The sequence below is a fragment of the Brachyhypopomus gauderio genome, unplaced genomic scaffold (genome assembly GCF_052324685.1).
Source record: "Brachyhypopomus gauderio isolate BG-103 unplaced genomic scaffold, BGAUD_0.2 sc155, whole genome shotgun sequence".
In the NCBI taxonomy this organism is placed as follows: Eukaryota; Metazoa; Chordata; class Actinopteri; order Gymnotiformes; family Hypopomidae; genus Brachyhypopomus; species Brachyhypopomus gauderio.
Genome location: NW_027506976.1, coordinates 125245 through 136511, shown reverse-complemented (window position 1 = coordinate 136511; position 11267 = coordinate 125245). Strand labels below are relative to the sequence as shown.

The window sequence follows — 11267 nt, the reverse complement described above, 5'->3', positions numbered from 1 at the left end:
AGTTTTATTCTTTGTACAGCATTTTGGTCATCAAATTAATTATACTAATTGTTATTAGAATTATACAATTGACTAATACTTATTATTTCACTGTACTCAAATGACTTTTACTTACTTTCTTTAAAATCTATAAATTGAATCACCTGAAACATCATTTCTATCTGCAAAAACGTTTCACAGCGCATTTTAGTTAAATGGCGGTCTACTGCCATCTCCTGTCCGAAAACGTAAATATCGTGAACATAAATTAGAATAAACACTGTTTTAAATAGACTATAAAGTAAGATATTAAGGATTAAAACAAATGAGTACCGATGGTCCGTGATTACTGAAGCGGTCAAAAATGAATTGGAGCACATTTATTTGTGTTAGCTACGTGAGCCACAGTGACGGAACTACATTACCCATGAGCACCGTGAACCCGGAAGTGCTAGGACGTGTTGGGCAGCGGAGTGAGAGGAAGTTGCTAGCTAGCTACTTACAGCTATTCGTCGTGCTGAGTTCGGTATGATTAATTAACAACCTACTAGTGTAGTTTATGTGATTAAACCTTCTATCAAAGTAAGTATTGTACAAATCCATTTGATTTAAATTAGATTTGTATTCAGTAAACACATTAAAAAGGAATAATTATAACGCCACGCGGTGTGTGTGTCATGTAGACCACCGTCATGTAGACCACGGACATGTAGACCACCGTCATGTGGACCACGGACACGTAGACCACCGTCATGTAGACCACGGACACGTAGACCACCGACATGTACAACATGTAGACCACGGACATGTAGATCTGAATTTCAGCAACACTTTGTTTCCAAACGATGAGTGTATTAATGTATGTCAACTGTGCAGATGTCTGGAGCCAAAGATAGAATGCGCCACAAGAAAATGAGGAACCAACCAAGTAATGTGATGTATTCCTCTTCACGAGATTGTGGAAACGGCGGAGGAATAGCAGGTTGGATGGCCAAAAATACAATAAATATTTAGATTTACTGTGTAGATCGTTTATACGCATCAAACATGCAGTCCTGGGTAGCTGTGTAACCTGTGCTGTGCAACCTGTGCTGTGCAGCCTGTGCTGTGTAGCCTGTGCTGTGTAGCCTGTGCTGTGTAGCCTGTGCTGTGTAGCCTGTGCTGTGCAACCTGTGCTGTGCAACCTGTGCTGTGCAGTCTGTGCTGTGCAGTCTGTGCTCTAACAGGTTTCATTTGCAGGTGGCAGCCACACACAGTCCGGCGGCTGGCCGAGAGGGCGTCAGGATGGAGTTCCTCCCGACCAGGCCTTGCCAAAGTACATCACTGGTGAGGGTCCTTTAGGAGTGTGTGGAACGTGTGTAGGAATGATGGGTCTGCATAACGAGCTTAAGTTTTACTACATAACCTGATTTGCTGAAGATCCATTTCTAGCAATGCTTTATGCACTTCCCCTCCCCCATACTTCTTCATTTTCATTTCTTCTCTCTGTCCTCCTCCCCTCATTCTGTCCTCCTCCCCTCATTCTGTCTTTCTCCCCCATCCAGCATTGACTCTGTTTTCTGCCATTGCTGCTTTTAGCGTCCGTCTTTGCCAAAGCCCGTGCCGTGGAGGTGAGTGCCATGATGAGGGCCGTAACCAAGATGACGGCGAGTTGCCACGTGTTTGGTGCTCTCCCTAAACACATGCGACGTCGTGCCATGAGTCACGACCCCAGGAGACTGCCCTGTCAGCTGAGAGAGGCAGCACACAGAGCGGTACGGCCCTCCGCCCCACAGCCAGAAACATCCACAGAGCACACTCGGTAGCTCGGGAGACTTTAAATGACAAATCACTAAATCTCTTGCCACACCCACCTAACGTTGTCTGGCAAACGGAGCTTGGCCCAGTCCCAGCATTCTGGTATTGCTGGCAAACAAACACAGGTGTGGTGAGTCGGAACACAGAACACAGGTTACGGGTGTGGCAGAGAAGTCTGAGGTGTGAGTGTGGTTGTGAGAGAGAAGGAGATGTTTTGATGTACCTCACAGGTTGTAGTAGCCTGTGTGTGTGTGTGTGAGAGAGAGGAGGCTTGATGTGTTGTTCCTTTTTTCCCAGCTGAAGAAGAGTCAACAAGCTGGGCAGAAGGAGAAGAAGGAGCAGTCGAAGACCAAAAGTCGCCGTGCCCGCCGTCGCCATGGCAACTTGCTGCTGGAGTTTAACCGCAGGCAGAGGAAGAACAAGTGGCTGGAGACCCACATCTGGCACGCCAAGCGTTTCCACATGCTGAAGACGTGGGGCTACTGCCTGGGGGACACGCCCACCTACAAGTGCTACAGGGCCAGCTACAGAGCTATGAGTTCCGGCTGCCTGCTGCAGGTGTGTGTGTGTGTGTGTGTGTGTGTGTGTGTGTGTGTGTGTGTGTGTGTGTGTGTGTGTGTGTGTGTGTGTGTGTGTGTGTGTGTGTGTGTGTGTGTGTGTGTGTGTGTGTGTGTGTGTGTGTGTGTGTGTGTGTGTGCGTGCGTGCGTGCGTGCGTGCGTGCGTGCGTGCGTGCGTGCGTGCGTGCGTGCGTGCGTGCGTGCGTGCGTGTGTGTGTGGAGGAGAATGGACTCCTTGTTTCATAGTTTTTCTTCTTGTGGCCTCTGGTCTCAGGACTTGTCCTACCACTGCTGTGTGGAGCTCTGCGGCCCAGAGGAGAAGCTCCTGAGAGCCCTGTCCAGGCTGACGAGCAAAGACACGGGTGTGTAGTAGCTACGGTTGTTTTACAGTTGCCTCTACGTGATTATGTATCTACACCAAAATGTCTGTTTTGGCATCGGAAAAGTGGTAAAGAGTAGAATTGGTTGAATAATGTAGGGAGTATTTGCAGTTGAATGGTTCTGTCAGTCAGAACTGTGTGTTTGTGTGCAGGTCCAACCTTCGCAGGAGCGCTACATGTATCGGGGCAGAGAGAAGGTCGTGTGATGCTGTACAGACCTGACCAGTACCCTCACCACCCCTTGGGCCCTGCTCAATTCCTCTGGAGACCCTGTAGTGTGCCGTGCTCTCACAGACAGCTGTGGATCTGGGTTCATCCCACATTAAAACAGGTGCGTTCCTTTGCCCTGAAACACCAGAAATTGTAGCCCCCTTTAACAGTAATATTTAGTTCCGTTATTTTGGAGATACATAGCTTTATTGCCGGTCAATTTAAGGTGTGTGTTTGTGTGTCAGGACCTTCTGTTAGAGCTGCAGGCCGTGTGTGAGTGCTTTGTGGCAGTCCCCAATTGCCCCGCCTCTGCGTCCACCTCCACACGCCCCGCCTCTGAGCCACAGACAGATGCAGACCTCGGTAGCCACGCCTCTGAGCCACAGACAGATGCAGACCTCGGTAGCCACGCCTCTGAGCCACAGACAGATGCAGACCTCGGTAGCCACGCCTCTGAGCCACAGACGGAAGCAGACCTCGGTAGCCACGCCTCTGAGCCACAGACGGAAGCAGACCTCGGTAGCCACGCCTCTGAGCCACAGACAGATGCAGACCTCGGTAGCCACGCCTCTGAGCCACAGACAGAAGCAGACCTCGGTAGCCACGCCTCTGAGCCACAGACGGAAGCAGACCTCGGTAGCCACGCCTCTGAGCCACAGACAGATGCAGACCTCTGTAGCCACGCCTCTACGTCCACCTCCACACGCCCCGCCTCTGAGCCACAGCACCCTGGCAAGAAGAGGAAGAGGGAAGTTGACTGTAATGACGGTACTTCCGCTAAGAAAGTCCTGGGTGATGGCACTCGATCTCCCTCAACTCCTGTTAGATGGAAGTCTTCCAGCTCTGAGATTGTGATCAGGTAAGCAGTTTAAGATTTGGTGTTTTCAAACGGATATTCCTTGCAGTCCTTGGCATCTGTTTAGAGAACAAAGGGTTAATTAATGGGCTTCCTTTACAGTGACCTCACAATGGAAATAGTACGCTACCGTCTGATTGGTCCACTCTCCCATTCCGTACTGACTGACACACTGCTGCCAGCCACTGCCGTTGAGGTCAGATTTGCGTCAGCGCTGGGCCTGCGTAACTGTCATTAGTCCTGTTAATGTTACAGTGTGACACCATCAACATTCATGTAACAGCAATGGTTTGTGTCATCATACAAAAGTGATGCTAGTGCTACTGAGATGGAGATAGTATTATTGTAACCTTTTTGAATTCATTTGTGCTATGTTACGTGTCGAGTGTCTCTGCTATAATAATTCAAAGTAACTGCCACAGTGCCTGACCTGATGTTACCTAACAGATGCAGTTTGTGTTTCCCTGTTCATGACTTCAATTTTTGATCTTAGATTGATAACAAAATGGCTGCTTCTCCTTTCTGGTGGTCAGAGAAGTGTAAGAATGAGGACTTCATGACTTTACATCACAGACAAGCAGATATCTTCCACTTACTGAGAGGTACATGGTTCTTAATGATCTTGTCATCTTCTGCCACACACTTGTAGCTAGGGCTCTCAGTAGGTCAGGTTTAGAAGGTAGCCTGTTGGATTCAAGAGAACGCAGCACACAACTGTATTAGTTATCGTGCGTGTACACAAGCCATAGAGCTCTTACAGTTGTATGATTTTTCCAGCAGAATATGAAAGCATGCAGTTCTGTTTTATGTTTGTATGTGTGCGCACACACTCGTGCGTGTAGGTGTTTACTCCACAGACGAGCTCCCAGCAGGGTGTGTGTTGGGGATGACGGTCGATGACCCCAGACTGACTCTGCCTAAGAAAAGGGGGAAAGTCGCACCTGACCTGGAAGGGTCCCAAGGTTAGCACACACACACACACACACACACACACATACACACATACACACACACACACACCGCAGATCTCTCCACACTGGCAGGAGCAGAGCGGCGTCTGGACTGGCTGCTGCTTACACGCGTGGGCTTTGGTTGGAGCTGTAGACCTGGTAGCCCCACCCGTGTGGTGCTGGGCGGGGAGCACGTGGTGGTTCTGGCCCTGAGCTCCTGGGGAGCCTCTGCTCATCCATGCAGATGAACCAGGTTCGAATCCTGGCAGGGCCCATATCCCCCCCCCCCTCACTCTCGCTCTCTCGTGTGTAGAGCACACCAACCGTGTCTAACAGGCACCTCACACTTCTACCTGTGTCATTATTGCACCAGTGGAATGGCTTGCCCGTTGCCTCAACAGGAATACTGGCTGGTCGTGTGTGTGTGTGTGTGTGTGCGTGTGCGCGCGCACTTATGTGTTTTTAGATGTGGACAAAGAACAGATGATGAATCTGAGCATGAAAGGAGTTCCTGCTGTCTGTGCTCAAAGTGCTCTGTGGGATCAGTCTGTGCGAGATAATGTGACGCACAATAAGATCTCTGAGCAGGTAACACACACACACACACACACACGTGCATATGTGACTCGGTATGAACAGCCAGATCAGAAATAGTCTTTGTCAGTCCAACTCAACATGTCATAAATCAACACTGCAGAATGGAAGTCAGCAATGAGGGAAGACTAGAGGTCAATGGTGAGATGACGGACATTTGTGAAACATTTGTGGTGATATTTCAATACAAATGTTTACATTTATGGCATTCATGTGCTCATATCCAAAGAGACTTTTGCTTTAATTGTCAAGCAAAATCAGAAAGCACTTGTCACAGCAGCTCCATGTTCTGAGAGCCAGCGTTAAGTCTGGACTCTCTTTACACTCAGGATCATTGTTCTGAATGTGTAGCTGACCTCCACAGCACACTAACATTGGTCACCTTAAAACGATACTGTGGGCATCGTAGTAGTGCAGTGGGATTGGTCAGAAAATTGGATTTAACCCACTTTTATCTGTTGTGCGAACACAACCAAAATTCTGAGAGGACATAATGATTTTCTGTTGTACTGGCTCTGGGTGGGCTTTGATGTCCGACTCTGGGTTGTGGCGGCCGACTCTGTGTCTCAGGATCTGAACAGAATGAAGAAGGAGCTGCTGGTTCCAGGCTCCAGGCTGCCGACCCCTGCACAAGGCCGAGTGCCCATCCTGCTGGTTCATCAGGTGGGGAGACAGCAGGGTGAAGACCGGCCCGGCTGGGGCTGTGGCTGGGACCTCCTGCTGCCCAAGGCCTGGGGCATGGCCTTCTGGGTACCTCTGGTAGGGACAACCTTCTGCCTCCGTGATTGGTGGTTTTACCTTACAGTTTGGGTTAAGATATCAATAACAACTTTTTCTTGTAACTAGCTGGGTGTTGTAGGTATTTGTATGCAAGTGGAGACGCTTGTAAAGGTGTTTTTTGATGATTTTGTGACGGGACTGAGTGAGTTCATGTGTAAGGCCTATGATGGGAGTATTCATCTGTTGCAATGGAAAATTCATGTCACTTAGTTTTTGACATTGTTAATGTGGAATTCATTAGTAAAGGAAAATGTACTGCTCACCTATTATAGGCCATAGTGAAAGAGGTGGAAGTTTGTGAGGATGTTTTAAATAAAGGTTCCCACACTGTGTACAGAAGGGGTTCATCGTCCAGCAGAAAGTCTATAAATCTCACTTAAAGAATGATTAAACCAATAGAAGTTAGGAAGAATGTGGTGTAGGGAGATACTGAACTGAAGAGGGCGATATTTCATTTAAGTTGCACATTAAACACCACATCCTCTTCCTGTTGTCTTTTGAATCAGCATCACCTCTATCTTCTAAGTAGCCTTTTGTTTTGTAATTGCGAAGGTTTACCACACAGTAGCCTCTGCTCTGCTTGGTGTGGTTCAGTCTTTCAGGACTGAAGAAAACTGGTTCAAGGCAGAACTGCTGTACAATGAACTGCAAGTCAAGGCCCTTTACAACTGAAGTGTTTATTTCTGTATTTTCATCTAGAATGCTGGTTCAAGAATACGCTTGTGAAGATTAATTGATTGGACTGTGTTTGTGCGTGTGTGTTTGTGTGTGTGCGTCAGGTGTACCGTGGTGTCCGTGTGGGAGGACTCCAGATGAGTTTGAAACACTCCCAGTTTAAAGGCGTGCCCCATTTCCCCCATGATTACCCAGACTGCCCTGCAGGCGCCCACTTCCAGGAACAGCAGGCAGCCGAGCTGCTGGAGACGTTTAAGAGGTTCAGAGGAGCTTCCTGCTCGTGCTGTTGTCTGATGTCTTGCCATGTTATTAACAAGGTTTTATTGAACCTGCTAAGCTCTTGGGGTCTTTATGCTATGATTTTTTATATCGTCTGCAGATCAGTGATATGTTTCTCATAGCTGTACGCCTCCTTGATCGTCTCTAGTTCTCCTGAAAATTCCACAATATTATGAATTCAGAATTTAAGTAGCGTGTTTATTCATTGCGTTCCCCAGTGGCCTTGTTCGTATCTGTTCTAAGCTGGTTTTCCTACTATGCTTAGTGTTACGGACAGCATACCGTAATGAGCTGCTAGTTGATGCTATTGCGTTTCTCTGCGATCACGTGCAGGCGTCCGCCCTCCAAACGCACAAACTACATCAAACACGGCAGCCTGGCTCCTTTCCGGTGCCCATGGCAACAGCTGGCGGAGGAATGGGACGAGATCGTGAAGCAAGATCGAGACAACCACGACAACCACCCCGTTAAGATGGAGGGAGAGGCGGAGCCTGGGGGCCCCAGCGGGGGGTTGGAGGTCGGGGCTCCCCCCGCTGCCTTCACCGTGCTGAGGTAGTGTGTGTGTGTGTGTGTGTGTGTGTGTGTGTGTGTGTGTGTGTGTGTGTGTGTGTGTGTGTGTGTGTGTGTGTGTGAGAGAGAGAGAGAGATCAGGACTGCATTGGTGACTCATTCAGTATGAGGGCTGCCTGATGAGAGAAGCTTTATAATCAATATCAATTTGAAGGGTTAAAACAAAATTGATAATTGATGATACCAATGTATTTTTATATTGATATATGGACAGACTGGTCAATTGGGTCAAAATGTGCTTTTCTGACTGATGATTGGCAATGTAATTTACAGTTGTGATTCGTAATGTCATTTCCTAAATTAAAATGAACACCAGAAATTAACAGAGGCCTAAAAATACACTCATAACCAGGGTACCCGCGGGTCCTTAAAAAGTCTTAAAATGTCTTAAATTTAGTTTTACATATTCAAGGTCTAAAAATGTCTTAAAATGTCTGGAATTTTAGGAGGGGAGGCATTAAATAAGTGTGTTGCTCAGTTTTTCTGTTTTATTTTACCGATGTATATCCCACAATAAGTATCATTTCCACAACGGCCGTATACTCCGCCCAATGGCAGTAGTACATCACCTAACAGGTGTAAACAGCAGACGATGCTTTAGCTGCCTAACAAGCTGCTTTTCTTATTTGAGGGCTGCGGCGGGAACAACAATACAAGGATGCAGACATGGGTAAATGTCCATTCAGTGAAGTGGCTGGAGGATGAAAAATATTGTGGCTGGCTGAAACCTTCCAGTGATTCGTATGAGGCGCGATGTGAACTTGCCAAAAAACATTCAAACTTGGTACAATGGGGCTTTAAAGCGCTGGATTCTCATATGAAATCTAAAAAACACAACCGATATGATGGCACTCGTAATAGTAATATGCATATCGAGTCATTCGCTGCTAACTGCAGTTTAACTGTAAGTGCCAAAAATGATTTGTCTACTGTGTAGTGCGACCAAACGTCTGTATTTCCCGGGACGTATTTCACATCCTGTGAGGAAATGTCCTGATTTTTAAATTACCTTCATTGGACCATTCAATTTAAATGTACAGGCACTAGGGCACTGCGCACGGCGCTGCATGTGCCGTAACCCCTCAAGCTTTGTTTATACATGACGCGTCGCGACCGTCGCGAGGTTTCGCGTGCCGACAATGACGTAATCGCGGTGGCTCCGCCCCTGCGCGAGGTCCCCGCGTGCTGTTGCTTCGCGAGGTTGTGCACCCCCCCCGTCAGCAACTTACGGTCGCCACCCCCCCCGTCAACAATTTACACTCGCCACCTTCTCCAGGTTCAAATCTCACTCCAAGAGATCTTGAAAAGTTGGCAACCCTGGTATTATTTTTTCTTGTGAGAGGTATTAAAAAGGTCTTAAAAGTCATTAAATTTGAGATTAAAAAATGTGCAGATACCCTGATAACAGAACATGTTAAGAAGTGTACAACAGGTAAAACATCAACCTTGATGACCTTGAAGCTAAGAGCAGTGTTTCCTCTACAGGAGCCGAAAGGTACTGAGGCAGCTCTCGGTCTGGTGTCTGCCATCGTCCGCACGTGCCCAGAGAGTGCGCCGCGGTAGCCCCGCCCCCGCGCTGAGCCCCGTGGTTGCCATGGCACTGCAGAGGGAATGGGGGCGGTGCCTGGTGTGGGTGCGGGTGTGCGTGCTGGGTAAGGGCCGTCCCGCCATGCACACCATGCTGTGTGTCCCTACCGCCGAAGACCTGCAGCGTCTCCGCGGAGACCCTCGGTCCAGCGGCCCCGTGGAGCCCCGGCACAGAGACCACCTCCAGCACCTGCTGAAGAGGACCAGGAAGGACAGACCTGCCCCGAAGTGCCCTGGCGCCACCAAGGAAGACTGTAGCCCCGCCCCCACCAAGGAACAAGCAGCTGGCCCTGCCCCTCGAGGAGAACAGCTGTCCAGTCCTTCTGTCCAGCCTCAAGACCCCACCCCCACCGTTGAAACCGGCTCCGTGATTGGCTGCGGTGCCTCATCTGTGGGGCTGGTGCGGGGGCTGTGGCCCGAGCCGCTTCCCAGCGTGTCGTCCCACTGCTCCAGGGTGACTCTGGGCTGGGTGACGCAGGGCGATTTCTCCCTGGCCACGGGGGTCGGAGAAGCTCTGGGGTTGGTGAGCCTGCCGGGGCTCCTGCACACTCTCCTCAGCCAGCCGGCAGACCAGCGGGGCACGGTTCTCCTGCGTAACGCCTCCTCCTTACAGTACCGCTACGCCCGGCTGCTCGTGGAAACCTGAAGTGCTGTAGGCTCACTACGTACCCCGCACCTGCACTGTGGTGGGACTACACCGTACCTGCTGTACAATACTATAAATCTGTCCCATCACCCACACATCTATACTAGGTCAAACACCATTCTAATAAACACTGCATCAAGACTGTTCTGCAGTACTGCTGTAAACACGTGCTTCTAGCTGGACTTAAACATTTCCTTGATAAACTCTGTACATATTCACATTAAGGTCTGTAATATACATCATTGCAAAAAAAATCTGATTTGAGACACAGAGTGGATGTAGTAAAGAGCTCAACATGTACATGATATTACAGAATAGCTACCAAGTGTGATTGCTGAGTATGATATATGGTGTTTAAAATTTCCTCATCAGAGAGGTTTGCATTCCATCTGGCAGTAATACTTTCTCTTATTTAAAGTTGTAAGTGGGTAATGAGGATAAATGACTATCGAATGGTTAATTCTGTATAATTCTGCATCAGATCCGTTATCTTTTTAAGTGAGTAGCTCTGAGCTGCAAAGCACATGTCAGATCTCCAGTTAAAGGTATTTGTGTTTTTTCTGATGTGCTTAACTTTTTTTAGGTTAGTGTTTTGTTATTGACTAAAGGTTTATTGCTGATATTGGCAATATCAATAAAGGAATTTGACAAATCCTGAAACTTGTGCTCTTTTCCCCAAATAAAGATGACTTGACTTCCCTAGTGCTTCACCTAATTATCTTTTTTGGGAGGTATTTGTTTGTGGGGCAGGGGGTTGTTTTGTTTTTGTACCCTAATGAGGATTAATACTCCATATTGTTCTGTTGCATGGAAAGTTCTTTAAATTTGTTGGTTCATAGTCCAGGGTGTTTGTCCTGAAGAAATCGCTATAATAGCGTTGCTGTCCTGACCACCCTGGGAACCCATACATGGAGCTTCTCGTGAAGCTGGGGCCTATGTTTCCCACACAAATACGTGCTAAAACAGCAGGTCTGGGCTAACCAGTTTCTCACTTCATAATTTATTTGAATTATATTTTTAGTTATTTTCAATAGATCCAGTGTCCATATATAGGCTACAGTAAATTGACTCTTGATGGTTTTGACTTTGATTAAAAAAATAAATAAAAAACAAGCACTCAAACCACAGCTGTGAACTCTTCTTTTCATTCAGTCAGTAATTAGGCCCAAAATAACCAACAAATGTTTTTGGCACTGAACTGTCATTTTGAGGTCACAACAAACTGGCACATTCTGAGTGTGGTCTGACATTTTAATTCGGGCAAATTTGTATTTAAACTGTTTCCACAGTAGCATTCAGCTGACATCTATCTACAGTTGTGATCAAATTTATTCAACCCCCAATGCTGCAAAGGGTTTTATGGAATTCAGTGCACATTTGTAATTGTGTTCATAATGAAATCTTAC

General features: G+C 47.6%; 1 protein-coding gene across 3 annotated transcripts; it reads left to right on the top strand.

Annotated features, from left to right (window-relative positions):
* The first annotated feature begins 422 nt into the window (after nucleotides 1–422).
* On the top strand, nucleotides 423–10886 carry LOC143500510 (ribonucleases P/MRP protein subunit POP1-like). Of its 3 annotated transcripts, XM_076994660.1 has the most exons (17): nucleotides 448–561; nucleotides 663–763; nucleotides 856–961; nucleotides 1219–1305; nucleotides 1558–1733; nucleotides 2074–2334; nucleotides 2609–2696; nucleotides 2867–3045; nucleotides 3170–3783; nucleotides 3883–3976; nucleotides 4274–4382; nucleotides 4623–4742; nucleotides 5197–5318; nucleotides 5895–6083; nucleotides 6884–7038; nucleotides 7392–7610; nucleotides 9114–10886. In XM_076994660.1, exons 3-17 carry the CDS (start codon nucleotides 856–858, stop codon nucleotides 9859–9861), a joined length of 3267 nt encoding a protein of 1088 aa, XP_076850775.1. In that variant the 5' UTR covers nucleotides 448–561; nucleotides 663–763; the 3' UTR covers nucleotides 9862–10886. The 3 variants fall into 3 exon arrangements, with proteins under 3 accessions (XP_076850773.1, XP_076850775.1, XP_076850772.1); XM_076994658.1 differs by lacking the exon at nucleotides 663–763 and having other exon boundaries at nucleotides 423–561; XM_076994657.1 differs by having other exon boundaries at nucleotides 663–961.
* The last annotated feature ends 381 nt before the right edge of the window (nucleotides 10887–11267 follow it).

Excerpts from the sequence above, each read along its gene's own strand:
- LOC143500510 (XM_076994657.1), top strand. The coding sequence starts at position 841 with ATGTCAACTGTGCAGATGTCTGGAGCCAAAGATAGAATGCGCCACAAG. Across the intron at positions 962-1,218 it reads AAACGGCGGAGGAATAGCAG|GTGGCAGCCACACACAGTCC; the intron begins GTTGGATGGCCA and ends TTTCATTTGCAG. Across the intron at positions 7,039-7,391 it reads CTGCTGGAGACGTTTAAGAG|GCGTCCGCCCTCCAAACGCA; the intron begins GTTCAGAGGAGC and ends GATCACGTGCAG.